The sequence below is a fragment of the Rhipicephalus microplus genome, chromosome 1 (assembly GCF_043290135.1).
Source record: "Rhipicephalus microplus isolate Deutch F79 chromosome 1, USDA_Rmic, whole genome shotgun sequence".
Classification (NCBI taxonomy): Eukaryota; Metazoa; Arthropoda; class Arachnida; order Ixodida; family Ixodidae; genus Rhipicephalus; species Rhipicephalus microplus.
Window position 1 is genome coordinate 75,983,016 of NC_134700.1, and position 15,627 is coordinate 75,998,642.

Here is a 15,627-nt window from a genome sequence, read left to right on the forward strand (position 1 = left end):
TCTTTTTGCGCTTTGGCTCTTTCTACAGCCAACCTTTCTTTTTCCAGCTCAGCTGCCTTTTCTTCCTTGGTTCTCTCTTTTTCTTCTTTTTCCTTCTGGGTGACCCACTTCCGTAGTTCGGCGCCAGAAAGCCCCATCTTCTCACCAAGAGCGACTACCTTTTCGAGATCCATCGTGTCTCGCCAATAAAACCTTGCCGCGTGCAAAAAATATCTGCCTAAATCAGTCTATCGGAACACTCCCCTGCACTCGTTAACGAGAACACTGAACAACACACAAAATCGTTCCGATAGCACTATCAACAACTCGAGGCTCTTTCTCACTACTTTGGACACACTTTGCACCAAAAGGTCCTGTCGCGGACGCCAGAATTATTGTCACTGGTCCCGTTAATTAGGGAGGCGATCGCCGGGCTAATTCCTAGGGCCGAAGTATCGGCCTCCCCGAACCGCACCACGAAATCATGGACAATCTAGAAGTGGTCCTTTTTGGCGCGCAAGCGGACACCGGCTGTGGCCCAAAGAACAAGTCAGAGCCGAGAGTCCATAAACCAAACAAAATTATATTCTCAATAATGACAGATCAAAAACAATACACAAGTATGCACACTCCACAATAGTTGAGTACAATATGTCACCAATCAAACAACGTACTACACAGTACAATCAGCCACACTCGAAACAACGGACACAGACAACAATACGCACTACAATGGAGTCGCATGCATCGAACAACCAAGACATATAAAGACTAAAGAGTTAGAAAACCTAACCAGTCCAAAGTTCTTGGAACAAAGGTCTGAATGATACTCTTCCGAGAATCACTCACTCAAAGTCCAGCGTTGTTGTCGTTCCGCTGCCCCCGAAGTTTCTCTTCCAGGAAACCTCGCGTCTTCAAGTGGCCACTCTCCAAGCTTCAAACTTCTTCGCCAGAAACACGTCGGCTTCACACACGCAGCTGTTGCCACGCGTCTTCGCTCGATAGTGGTGAACACACACTCTTGCCTGTAGCTCGAGTCGTCACCCCTCAGGCGGAAATCATCTTCTTCTCCTGCTTTGTCTCTACGCACAAAATCTTCGCCGACTCCACGGCGGAATCCCTACGCGCTCTGGCGCTAACTTCCGTCCTCTCCTGATCTCTCGTCTCGGCTGCTCGATTAAATACCTTCCGCACGAGATTCCAGAAATTTCTCATCATTTCGTCGGCGCGATGCGCAGCGAAGGCTGGGGGAAAGGTCGAGACGAACGAGGGCCGTCCGCGACGGATGACTCAACCCGGCATCACCACGCCCCTTTCCGTGTAGAACGACCGAGGGCTTGCTCGGGCGCCCATGAGAGGAGGTTTGTGGGCGAACCCACGCTTCCGAGGGGAGAGAGTCGCTCGCCCGGGGAGTCTTTGGATGTTTGTTTTCTTCTTTTTTTTATCGTTGGCCTCGCGGCGTCACTCCGGCGTTTAGTCGCGAGAATTTGGCGGCGCGCCCCTTTTGAGCGCTCGTTTTGTGTCAGCTGCGATCATGAACTTGCGGCGCTTCTGCGGCGTTTACCTTCGCGACCAAATGAACAGCCTCTTCAGCCGTGTACGTACTGGCCTTCTCCGTGCATTACAATATGTTGCGTCAGAATTTTTCTTATCAGTAAAGGTTACAATAAGCTTATATAGCACAGCCTAGGTACCAATGGGTCAAGAAAGCGCAACCTTATTCATGATCTCATTTGATTGAGCCAGCCTGGGATGCGGCAAAATATTGCATGTGTAAGGCCATCAGTGCGTCAGCATGAAGCAGAAGTATATAGCCAGTATAGTAAATTTCTCAGTAACCTGAAAAATTCAAAGAGCTGCACTTGATGTTAAGTATTCACCCTTTCTATTTCAGGTTTAACCAGTTCGTAATGTTCTTGCATGTTTCTGCTATAGGTGATTGCTGCACAGGTTTTGTAGAGAAGCAACATTATCGCTTGCGTGAATATGCACCAATTTCATGTGTTTATTAGGCTAAGGCATTAATGGGTTTCCACTTACAAGGTTAGTGATGAGTACTAAGTGGGAAATATCGTTGCATTACTGAGCAATACAATTTGTGGTTGAATATTTTAGCTGTATACTGAGAGTGGAAAAGTGGTGAAACGAAGCTGCTGCTCCACTTATACGCCTCACATTTCGCTCAGGTCGGCCCTATGAAAAATTCTGAAGAAAGAAGGTCATGCTTTAAAGAATCACCAGAGAAATTGAAGAAAAACTAAGCACAACGGGGACTGGCGAGCAGTGCTGCTCAAGGTATAAGTGTGTCCTAAAAAGGAAAAAAGTGCCAGCCGCAAAAACAACACCTCTGGCAACTCCACCGTAAGAGTTCCGTACGAAGCAGAATTAGAAAAAAATTAGGTGGCTAGATGACAGTGTAGAGCCGGAGGTATTGAGAGACGCAAATGGTGTTGTATCAAGAAAGACGTGCCCACAGACACCAACACACTACGTCTCTCAAGACAATTCGACCCCATCATCAGAAAATGTCAAAGACAGTGCATCTGATTCTTTTGGGCAAGGTAACACAGTATATGTGAAAAAAATGCCCAAATTGAGCTAGGGTACTGCATACGCACACGTTCCTTGATAAAATGAAAGAACTCCAAGAACGTCGCTCAAGACTCAAAGCTTGAAAAGAAGTTGACAGGAAAGAACGGCACCTCATCAAGACAGAAAGACGAGAAGAAATGCATGCTGAGAAGATGAGCCTTCTCCGTCAAGTTTTTAGCTTGGAAAACGACGAATAAAGTATCAAAGACACTTGTATTGCATGCATTCCTTGACACCATGTACAAAAGTGCCGCAACTATAGATTGAGAGCTTTTCCTGGTGAAGACCAGCAAGGGTTGCTTGGCCCTTTAAAAATACTTTCATTTAATGTTCATAATTGACCAAAATAACTAAAGAGCACAAAATTAAGACAGTTTTGCCAACACCTAACTTGTCATTTCTTTTGCTTATTTTAATACAGCACAACCATGGTACACGTGCACTAAAAGTCTACATTTATGGCTAAGTAATGGACATGCACTGCAGAGGGTGCAGCTCATAGTGTGTGCAAACAAATGATGCACATGCAACAAAACTGTGCGCCAAAAGAAAAGCCTAAGTTGTGAATAACAAATCTAGGAACCCTCTTTTGGTCGTAAAACTTAAGATGAGCTCCAGAACACTCAATTTCACAGCACCAGTATAGCAACAGTTTTTTACCGGGCTTTCTTGGTGTGGTTTCACGAAGAACATCAACAAAGTCAGCAAAAGCACGTACTTTAAAACACTTTGTCACTTGGACCTATTGATGATGATATATTTTGTTTGATGGTGCAAGGGCCATTGATGGCCAAAGAGCGCCAGGAAATGATATCGGATCGGAGCAATGGTTATGTTAAATGGCTGTAAAAGGGCCTAAGATTCTGCACCATAAAGGTGCGTAAGACATATATTTATTAAAAGTATGAAAGTGAAGTGAAGCGTGCCTGGTGAGAATGAGTCTTAAGTTATCATGACACCATAGAACAGGAGTGTTATATTAGCACCGATACTTCGCCAGCGCCCTTGGTCCAACGGGCCGGGAGACAGGTGCTCTCTTTGGATGTAGCATCCGCAGCAGCAGCCTCCTTTCAGAGGCCGTGCTACCAATTACCTGAGTAGAAAACATGGAAAGTATTTACTTCCTTTAAGAATGCATTGAATGCAATATATTTAAAAAGAGGTTCGCGACCAATAAACACAGCTGGATGAAGGGGTATGTGTTCCTTGTACGCTAGTGGAAAATCTTTTTTCCTGTAAGCCTCTAGCTCAGAGCATTCAAGGAGTATGTGGAGTACGGTAAGTGGACTGCCACATCTGTGACAGCTGGGTGGGTCAACACCGGCAAAAAAATGTGTGTGTGTGCTCTGTGTGTTTGTCCTATTCTAAGCCGACAGAGACTGACCTGTGTACGGCGCGTTTTCGACGTGGGTGGCCAGTTACCGAGGTATGGTTTGATCAAGTGTAACTTGTTATGAGTTTGTAGATGCCATACATTCTGCCAGTAAACCCTGAACTTTTTCCGTATGTTTGGTTCTAGGTCCATTATAGGGACATCAACTGGAGAGTTGGCAGTGCTTCCGTTGATTGACGTGGCGAGCTGGTCAGCCAACACATTTCCTTCGATCTCGCGGTGTCCTGGCACCCAGCACACGACGATATGTTGCTTGGAAGCATAGGCCGCGCAGAGTATTGAATAGAGGAATATAATTATAGGGTTGCAGTGTTTTTTTAGATTTTTCAACGATTTTACGACACTCAGGGAGTCTGTGTATATAACTACCCTTGGCGTATTCAATTCTTTGATGTGTTTAACGGCTACGAATAACGCGTAAGCCTCGGCTGTAAAAATGCTTGTGCTGTTGGACAGAACGCCAGCATCCAAGAAGGAAGGGCCGACCGCCGCATAGGACATGCCAGTATGGGACTTAGATGCATATGTATAATATTCTGGACAGTCATATTTATGTTGCAGCTCTAAGAAATACATCTGAATCTGTATGGGGGAGGCCTGCTTTGTGACAGTTACGAAAGATGGGTCACAGTATATAACATAACCTGCCACTGCCATGGCGGGAGCCGCAGAGCGGGGGGGGGGGGGGCTGAGGTGGTATTCAAGCAGCGGGACATCTGTTTCTTCAGCTAGGTCCCTAACACGCAGCGAGAAAGGGCGTGCCATTGCGGGTCGATTGTAAAAAAGTTGAGAGCTAGACAGGTCGTTGATGGTGGAATATGCGGGTTGCTCACTGTTCGCACTTACTTTCAGGAAATATATGCAGGAAGAATATGTTCTCTGCAGATGGAGTGACCACTCGTTCGATTCCACATGAAGGCTTTCAACTGGGCTTGTTCTAAAGGCACCTCTGGACAGGCGGATGCCTTGATGATGAACAGGGTCCACCATTTTCAGAGCGCTGGGCGTGGCAGAGTAATAGACTATTGCCCCATACTCAAGGCGTGAGCGTATAAGGCTTCTATATAGATTCATGAGGCACTTTCTGTCGTTGCCCCACGTTGTTCGTGACAGCACCTTTAGGATGTTCATTGTTTTCAAGCATTTATTTTTAAGATGTTTTATGTGCGTTACGACGGTTAACTTCGTATCTAAAATTATACCTAGGAACTTATGTTCATTGTTTACGGGTAGATGCTCACCCTTAACGACCACTTCAGGATGAGGGTGCAAGCCTCTTTTTCTTGAAAAAAGGACACAGGAGCTTTTCTGTGGGTTCAGTTTGAACTCGTTTTCATCAGCCTATTTGGATACCTTGTTAAGGGCCACCTGAACCTGTCGCTCACATATCCCAAGAGAACACGCTTGAAAACCTATCTGCGCACCACCGACATATGTTGAATAAAAGATATCACGTGGGATGTACAGACGGAGAGAATTCATTTTTATATTAAAGAGCGTACAGCTGAGCACCCCACCCTGTGGCACTCCGGTTTCCTGTACAAACGTTCGGGACAGAACATTGCTCACTCTAACACGGAATGTGCGATCAGACAGATAGCTTTCAATGACACTGAACATATTACCGTGTATACCTATGTGTGAGAGGTCTCTCAATATTCCAAACCTCCACGTTGTATCGTAGGCCTTCTCCATGTCGAAGAACACAGATAGGAAAACTGATTATGAACAAAAGCCTCACGTATGTGTGCCACGATACGTATAAGATGATCGGTGGTAGATCGGCCCTCTCTAAACCCGCACTGGTATGGGTCGAACAATTTGTTTGTTTCTAAGTAGTGGAGTAAGCGGCAATTAATCATTTTTCAAATAGTTTGCAGAAGCAGCTTGTTAACGCTATAGGTCTGTAACTTGATACAGTAGAGGGATCCTTTCCCTGCTTCAAGATTGGAATTATAACAGCCTCCTTCCAGGAGGAGGAAATCACACCTGAAAACCATATGTGATTATATTGAGATGGGAGGGTTTTTTCGTTTCGGAGGGTAGTTCCTTCAGCATCGCGTACATTAGTTGTCAGAACCTGGGTTAGTTGTATTACAGCAGCTGAGTGCTGTTGGCAGTTCTGCTAAGCAGAATTGTGCATTATAGGCCTCATTTCTTGCGGATTTTCTTTCTAACTTTTGTTTTTCTATTCGTGCCTTGTATTTCTGGAAGGATTCGGAGTAGTGTGAGGAGCTTGATATGGATTCGAAATGTGTGCCTGAAAGTTGGCTTAGTCCTCCAAGCTTTGCCCGAGGCTATTTACCAGTGGAAGAGAATACGTTTGTTGGCCCTTAATTTTCTTTACCTTATTCCACACTTTTTGCTCATCTGTGTATGAGTTGATACTCAATATAAACTTTGTCCAGCTCTGTCGTCTAGCTTGTCGACGCGTTGTCCTTGCCTGCGATTTGACCCGATTGAAATTTTCCAGGTTTTCTGCTGTTGGGGAATCGCGAACCAACGCCCATGCTTTGTTCTGAGTGGTCCGTGCTTTCCTGCATGCGTGATTCCACCATGGGACTCACCGTTTAGAAGGCATGCCGCTTGTTTTGGCAATACATTTAGATGTGGCATCAAGTATAAAAGCTGTAAAATACGTGACAGCGTCATCTGTGGTCAGGGCAAAAAGCTCACTCCATGTCATGTGTGTAAATGTTCTTTACCCTTACCAATCAGCTGAGTGAATCTTCCATCGAGGAACTTGCGGGGGTAGTGGACCTTTGTTCGGCGCACTCAGGATTATTGGGAAGTGGTCACTCCCATAAGGGTTTTTAAGAATTAAAAACAGGTAAAAGAGACGGTGATGAAATGTTAAGATCTATGGAGGAGTACGTGTTGTTTGCAAGGCTAAAATACGAAGGCTCCTTTATAATTAAAAGACATAAACTAGAAAAAAAAGAAGCTGCTCAATGAGACGTCCTCGTGCATCACAGTGAGCATCGCCCCACAGGACATTGTGTGCATTAAAATCACCTGGAACGAGAAACGGCTCTGGTAGCTTATATTATAATTATTCTAGATCACGTTTTTGTAGCTGTTGATGCGATGGTATGTACACATAACACCTGGTAGTGACTTTATTAAAAAGTACAACTCGAATGGCAACTGCCTCAAGGGCCGTTTGGAGCTTCAAAAGCTGGCATGCTATACTTCGATCAGCTATGATGGCCACACTGCCAGATGGTACGACAGCATCCTCCCGGTCTTTTCGGAAAATACTATATTGCCGTAGGAAGTCCTTGTGCTTGGTAGTTAAGTGCGTTTCATGCACACATAGCACTTTCGCGCTAAAATTACTCAGAAGTTCTTGGACGTCGTCTGAATTTCTAAGTATTCCCTTACGTTCCACTGTATGATTTTGTTCATTGTAGAAAAAAAGTAAAAGTGCTGTGTGCAGAGAAGACGGAGATTATCTCATTTTACAGAGCCTTTGTCAGGCCCTGTAATTGGCGTTTTGTCCTTTTTGGGGCGGTCGAGAGAAGCTCGCTGCTCCTTCGGCACTTCCTGCGCCGTTTGGCTTGAACTGGTGTCCATAGCCTCTTGCGAGGCACTGGACACCCGCTCTAAAGAGCGATCTGTGCGTCGCTTAGACTTCGCCTCGATCGACCAAGTCTTTGTCCCCGCCGAGCTGGGGGTTGATGAAGCCCCCTTGGCCTCGTGATTGCCCTGGCTGCTGCCAGAGCTTGTAGAGGTCAGGTCACTGGTGTGGACAGGTTGAATGTGGGCAGGGCAGCGCTGGCTGCTCCCACCGTAGGGGCTTGTGGCGTTGGCCTAAGCACGCTAGGCGCGGACCGGGCAACTGCCAAGGGCCTTTGTGGTGCCGCCCCTCGTTGCACCACTTCGGCGAAAGGTGTTTTTAGTGCCAATCATGACACAATCCGCTGTCTTGCTTCCCTGAATGTGATATTTTCCTTAACTTTTATAGTTATTATTTCGTTTTCTTTTTTCCAGGCTGGGCACGCTCTGGAGTATGCGGGGTGACTACCTTCGCAGTTAGCACAGAGGACCTCATCATGACTACATTCATCAGCACTGTGGCCGGTTGTGCAACACTTAGCACACATCAGCTGCCCTCGGAAGCTCTGCGATGCATGACCAAATCGCTGGCATTTGAAACAACACCTCGGGTTTGGAATGAAGGGTCGGACATGGAGTTTTACATAGCCAGTTTCGAGAGTCTCAGGTAAAGTGGTTGAGTTGAAGGTGAGTATCAAGTGCTTTGTTGCTATTTCGTTGTTGTTACGTCTGATTTTGATGCGCTGGACATGTATTACACCTTGGTCCTTCCATCCATCAAAAAGCTCTTCTTCACTCAGTGTCATCAGATCTTCGTCCGATACCACGCCTTTCACTGTATTCATGGTACGGTGTGCGCTCACAGAAACGGGGATGTTACCAAAGGCTACAAGGTGCGAGAGTTTATTGTACTGTTCCTTGTCTTTCAGTTCGAGAAGCAGATCTCCACTTGCCATCTTCGTGGCCTTATAACCGGTTCCAATGATCTCTCTCAAGCACTTGGCCACAAGGAAGGGTGAGATTGCTCAAGCTTTTGTAGATGATTGTTCGGAGTGGAGGACATAGTATTTTGGGAAACTTTCTCTGTTTAGGGCCAAAGTAGTGAAGTTGCGTCGGTGCGTACCCTTTTCGAGGCACGATCAGTTAGAGAGGGGGTCGAGGACTCCATGGGAAATTGTGGATTTTTCGGTAATGGCGCCAACCACCCATTACGGAGTCCAACAAGGAGACGTGGCACAGCATGTGGGCATGTCTGCGCAACGCGAGCAGTACGCAGTTACAATAACCCAATATGTTTTACCCTAGTTTGGATAGCCGCACAAGGTTAAACCTTGCCGCCAGGAAAAACAGAAGTAAATTGAAGAGAGGAAATAACAGGAAAGATTGAAAGTGAGAGTGAAAGACGAAGATTAAGACAGGGAGAGACAGGAAAAGGCGACTGCCGGTTTCCGCTGGGTGGGTCAGCCCAGGGGTGCCGTCTACGTGAAGCCGGGGCCAAAGGGGTGTGTTGTCGCCACTGGGGAGCCTTAAAGGTCCAATCACCCAGCATTGGCTCAACCCCCAGGATCCCCTTTTTCCCGGACACGGCAAAGCCTCGCACGGCTAGGCGTGGGAGGGAGTCAAAACTCCTCCGTTAGCTCGGGTCCGTGGGGTCGCTACACACCAAACGCCTACTCGCGCAGGCGCCCCTGCAGAGACTTGAGCCTATTCTGACTGCTGTACGCAAGGATGGCGAGCTTCCAGAAAAAAGAAAAAAAGCACAAATTGGTGCGCAAACGTTTGACATGCTCGAGGAAAATTTAAAACAAAACGTAGAGAAAGAGACCTGCTAGAGAACAGGGAAAGTAAAGCTAAGTGAAAAAGCGAATCGACGCAGAGGTGCATTGATTGATTGATTTGTGGGGTTTAACGTCCAAAATCACTATTTGAGTATGAGAGACGCCGTGGTGGAGGGCACTGGAAGTTTTGATCACTTGGTGTTTTTTAACGTGCACCCAAATCTGAGTACACGGGCCTACAACATTTCCGCCATCAACGAAAATGCAGTCGCCACAGCCGGGATTCGATCCTGCGAGACGCAGAGATGCACTAAGGAAAAAAATTTCATCGCATGTGAGTTGGTTTCACTCTCTTTCAATGCTAAGAATACATTAATTATTTCTCTTTTCCACGCGCCGGTGCACAATTGCGGAAGAAAAAGTCTTATTTCACACGTCTTCCGTACAATTTATTTACATGTAAAACACTCAACAACATACTCTGTTTTACTTCACAGTGCATGAATGTTCTGTTGATGAATAGCAAGAACATAAAGAGGCAGAATACACAACTTTCAATGCATTCTTTAGCCACCCCTACAAGAAACCTTGCTGCGTGCTAGACAACCCATAGCAGCTGCATTTTACGAGCAACAGACTTCCGTCGGGAACCTACATCTCCGCTCGAAATAACGCTACAGTATTCGATGTCAAGTGCATAAATGCCGACGCGCTTCGCCGTTTTTCAGTTTATCGACGGCAGACGCTTTCATCGGTGCTATCTGTGACAGTGGGCATCGCACCGATTGGACCGAATCGGCCATAAGTTTGGCCGATTAGAGTTTCTTGTCGGAATTACAATCTGATTTCTTCGTCCACGTCACGACGCTTTGACAATATCGTCTAAAGCTTACGCTAACGAGGCACTTTCACAAATATGGTTAGAAAATACATCTTCTTTGCGCTCTTAGTCTAATGAAATGTATTGTGGAAATACGGGGCACATAATATTACGAAAAAAGCAAAATGCGTAAAATTATGCATCAGTGATGGATGCAAGTGCATTTCTACTTGAGAGCTTTATTGCCTGTGTTCATTCAGTGGCATGCATGATTTATTTACAATGGTGAATATAAAGCACGCGAACACGAAGCTGCTCTTACCAGTTTCCCAATAGGGTAAGAAAGAAATTTAGGTGCCACTGCGGCGCTCAAGTTCACGAACACCGGGCCTACAATTCAGTGAAGAGTTTACAAAAGCCGAGCTAGCTCACCGAATATGTTGGAGACGGCGCCCAGGAGCGAGAAAGGCCATGAAGCAGCCTGGCGTGAGGCGCCCATCTCAGAGATCATCGTGACGAACACGATGCCGCCGCTGCGGTTCACAATCATGGTCCAGAAAAGGCACCAGCTGCAAGCCGCCGCCACCAGCACGCTGCGACCGGTGTCTTGGTAAGAGGCCGTCGCCATGGCTCCTTGCTACAAGGCCGAACAGGGTTCGCTTCGTGGTACAATCGAGAGGAACAAGCCACTTCAGCTTCTCTGCAAACAAGCGAAGGTAACACATGTGCGTGATAAGGTAGCATTAGTTGCAGTACACTATGCTCGGGCCACTGTTAGCAAGGAGGTAGCGCATACCTTTTGATTTCGCACGTGACTGAGCGCGAGCATGCAGCTTTTATTGACTGCAAATCGAGTCGTACAGCTCGCAATAGGTTACCAGTGAAAGAGCGAGGGAGGACCGTCTGCTGCCGGCTTCCGGTTCGAGGAGAATAGACGACGGCAAGGTGCTACGTCGTAAGCCTCAGATTATTCGAGATTTGCACGCACTCTCGCCTGTTTATCTTTAACCTGCTATACTATGGTCGGTTGTTCAGACGTCAGCTGCTGCAACTCGAGTGTGAAAGGCAAACGCGTGTGTCTATTCACATGGAACGAAAAAAAATGAGGTGCGCCGCAGCTGTGAAGAGAGCCACAGCGACAGGTAGCTTTTGGGTACCACACATAAGAGCCAGAGTGTGCGAAGACCATCTTATCACAGGTACGTGTGTATTCCACACTAACAAAAAGCTTACGCATTAATTTGAAGCTAGTACTAAGTCGAAAAATAAATTATCACGCAGGAGTGCCTAGCAAAGATATTATGGGAACGCACGGGTGAAATCTATCTGCCATATGAGATGAGCGCCAGGCATAGTTTCCACATATAGGACAAAAAAAACGCAAAACCTTCACTCAAGAATAGGTTTACACGAAGCACTGGACGTGTCCGTTTGCGTTTATCAAACTGTGCGACAGGACGGCACACAAAGGAAGAAGTGCGTTAAACAAGCGCAGGGTTTCGATTCTTTGGCGCCATCTATGTCTGACTGTATTGTTTATTTGCCGCCGTGCCACGCAGCTTTACCAAGATCAGCGTTCAACTAAGAAATGCGTATTATAGCACGCTGAGGGCTAAAAAAAGATATCTCAACGCACTCGATAAGTGCTGCGCTTCATGCCGGTCGAAAAGCAGTGATCTTGAAATGAAGTCTTAGCACACCGCTACAGTCATCCCAACCCCTGATATCTTTAAGATGGTGATTTTTCATCTGCAGAAACGTATCATACAATGAAAATTGTCTTGTTTATCGACTAATCTGCTAGCCAAACTGACAGTACCCCCGAGCAGCATAAAAGCATTGCAGATCATTTTGGGGCGATAAAAAAGTTTTCTAACTGTTTATGGCTTTCATAGCTTGTCATTGTGGCTTTCGTACCTTGTCATTGTCGCAGTCAAGGTTGCCAGAAAAAAAGCAACTTCTGAAGCACTGGCATTGCATGGAGAGGTGCTTTTTTAAACGGAGTGGTACAAAAATAGCAGTGGCTTAGCTCAGCTATGCCAGGATATACATAGCGTTAGCAAAGGTTCAGCTTATTATTCTTAGCTTTCCAGATATCATGCTTAGAGCTGTTCCAATGACACACACACGGTATACGTATTATGTGGCACATGTATATTTATTTTGCCGGGCAATTACTTCGAGATACGATGAGTTAAGCTTCTCCGCTTTACTGCACCGTTGAGCAGCATTTGCACTTTCCTTATTCATGGCTATACTGCTGTGGCAAACGCCAGTCAGAGGTGCTATCAAGCGGCTCCAGCGCAGTGTCAGATGGCGACTGCACAGAGAAGGCGCGCGCGTCGGCGTCCATATGTCCACCGAAGCTATGACGGCACTCCTCTGGAAAGCGCACACCGGCGGCGGCGAAACGCGCGCGGCCACGGCCGAGTGCGAGGGAGGCGCCGGCTCCGGTGCGTGACACCGCTGATTGTCTTCGCAGCCCATCGATTTGCGCGCACACCGGCGGCGAGCCGTGCGTGGCGGCGGCAGAGTATCATTGCGCATGCGCAGACCAGTGCCACGCGATATTGGCTCAGCGAGGCCACTGAAGCTAACGCTACAAAATTGCACCCGTGCCGCTGCTAACCAGCGTGGTGCGTCGAACCGGAAGCCGTCGTACACCACAGTTCCCTGGGGTCACCTATTTTACCGGTCACCTATTCGGTGTTCACACGCTTCGACAGTGCACGTTTCCTTCCCGTTCGCTTTATCAAAGAGCCGAGATGATAACCTGTCGCTGTGTTCGCAGCAATTTTGGCGACATGGAAACAGGCATCAGACACTGCCAGGTGGCGCTAATATTCATAGGCCCCCTAAGCCCCCTAAGCCCCCTAAGCCCCTCTGTGGATACAAAATGGAGGAAGCGAACCAGGAAGTTGACTGGTAAATACTTAGAAAACAGCAGGTGGCCAAACCAAAAAGAACTATCGGTTAAGAAGAAAGTGAAGGAAACGGAAACTGACATGTGGAGAATGGGCATGATTAAGAAGTCCGCACTAGAGATCTATCGAACTTTTGAGCAGGAAATTGCCAAGGAAAGGATCTATGATAATACTTGGGGTAGTTCTCTACTGTTTGAGGCCAGGACGGGAGTACTGCGAACCAAGACATATCGGGCCAAATACGAAGGGGTAGACACAGTTTGCAGTGCGTGTGGAGTGGAAGAAGAAACTGCCGAACACTTGATAATGTTTTGTAAAGGGCTTCACCCTATAGTTCAGGATGATGGCGGAGAGTTTTTCAAAGCACTGGGGTTTAGGGAACGGGAGGGCAAAATAGACTTAAAGCGGGTAGACTTAACTAGAAGGAGGTTATCTGATTGGTGGCTAAAGTCAAGACACGAGGGAAAATTAAACTCTTCACTGCAAAGTACGAATCCTCAAACTCACTTTTTAAGGAAAAAAATAAATATAGTTTTTGGTTCATTAGGTATTACGGCTTGGTGGCGCTAGCCACCGCCCGATCTAAAGGGTACAGCCATATCCATCCATCCATCCATCCATCCATCCATCCATCCATCCATCCATCCCAGCAGGCATCCCTCTTTCGCCTGCGTCTAGGGACGGATTCCTGCAAAATCATGCGCCCAGAAAGTTTCTTCGGCCAATCCACACTTTATAGAAAGTAGGAAGGTCGTTAACATGAAACAGCCAGCATTACACTAATGATGTTTTTTTTTTTTATTTCAGGGCATAAAACTCGCGAGCACAGCAAGCATCGCGCGACGTCGAGTTCGAGGCAAGCCCTCCGACGTCCATTCTGAAGCGCCAAAAATGCGTTAAAATTGGGTATAGATATATATATAGCGCTCGAGCGAACAAATATATATCGTATCAATTTAGTTGACTGTTGATCTTATGATCAGTATTAGAGAGCTAATTGTACAAGGTACGAATGAACACGGCCATTTTTGCCTGTTCAGTACAATCATTCCATTCCGATCGGTTCTCGCTCCCAGTGCATTTGGCCTATTTTATTACGTGTCGTCGAATACTTGTTGACGGTTGCCTTCCCTTTACAGAAACTGCGAATAGGCATACGCGCGTCTTAGCTCTCGATAGATACAATAAAAGGCGAGACAATCCTGAAGATGGCGATGGCCAAAAATTTGCGATTTACTTGTGTAACGCACGCGTTTGCTAATTTAGTACCGAAACGTTGAAACGTACTTTGAACAGCAAAAGTTTGCGGGCCGTGCAACGCGTTGCGGAGCGGCGAATAACTGCATTACTTCGCCGCCTACCACGACGTGCACCATGGTGCTGAGGTTATCGACCACGGCTGCCGAGATTAGATCCGCCAATGGCATGTTGCTCAAAGGCGCCATTGCTAATCACCGAGGCCTCATACGGTGGCCTCGACACCTCGTCGCGGCACTGTAGGTAGCACAGCAATGAACTGTTCCGTCGCTCCGCCATGAGGTGGTTCCATGCTAAATGGTTGATTGCCTCAATTTTGTGGTCAGCGCCATGTGGTGGAGAGGGTATTTACGGATGCAGGCAGTCTGATAACAGGGCTTGTGTTTAGTTCGGCGCATAACTGGGTAAGTGACGTATCGATCACATTTGCGTGGTGGTTTCGTGAATACCTTCCACAGTTCTTTATCTACTTATGGGCTGTTCCTGATGTGAGATTTCAAAGATGAACTAGCTAGCAGAATGTGTAGGTAGCCATTCCTGGGACTGCCGACTGCCTTCACTGACGCACAGCCGGCGTGCCTTCAACTTTCGTGACGGTATATGCGACAGGCTTAAGCAACGAAACACCGTCCTCTAAGCTTTACAAAGTGACATTCTCGAGGCTTTTGTCTCGCTGCAGTAGTTTTCTACTGTTCGGCAACGTGAGTCTTCGAAATATTGCGCTCGTGAAGAGTGGCATCACAATTTACCACTTCCAAAGTGTTGCTGTTGATTGCAAGTACACCATTTGGCTTATAAAACGACAACTTCTTCATTATTTCTTGATGTTCTTCCTCTTTTCTCGCGCACGCGATTGGCGAGCCAGAAAGGGGCAATAAAATAAAATCGCGTATTTATCAAGAGACATGTGAGACGTCAGCATTTGAGAGAAATTTCAATATTGCTCCATGTGTAGGGCCAATGCCCGACATCACTACCACTTCCTGTTGTGACGTCATGTTTCACACTTTTTGTTTGCTGTGGTCCCCTCTACACGCCGATACGACGGTCGCAGCAATCATCCGACTTCTAGAGACGGCTTTTCATAGAAGTCATGATGATGTGTGGCGTTTTATGGCGCAACGGGCGATTGATGGCCAAAGAGCGCCATTTCAGGGACTAGAGATATGGACAATGATATGGCGCATGGCTGTATAGGGGCCTTACAATTTCTCGCGCTAACGCGGGTAAAAACATAAGTATTAAAATTATGGCAGTGGCATGATATGTATAGCAAAAATGGGTGACAAAAAGTTTTGATATTAAAAGCATGTGTAAAATATTTTG

At 46.7% G+C, this 15,627-nt stretch overlaps 1 protein-coding gene across 5 annotated transcripts in view; it reads right to left on the reverse strand.

Annotated features, from left to right (window-relative positions):
• LOC119178689 (monocarboxylate transporter 12-like) overlaps positions 1–15,627 on the reverse strand; it is a 329,052-nt gene that overhangs the window by 206,055 nt on the left and 107,370 nt on the right. For all 5 annotated transcript variants that reach the window (XM_075880693.1, XM_075880600.1, XM_075880554.1 and 2 more), the window contains one exon: positions 10,553–10,820. In XM_075880693.1, coding sequence (XP_075736808.1) covers positions 10,553–10,748 — 196 coding nt within the window. In that variant the 5' untranslated portion in view covers positions 10,749–10,820. The remainder of the gene's footprint in view (positions 1–10,552; positions 10,821–15,627) is intronic.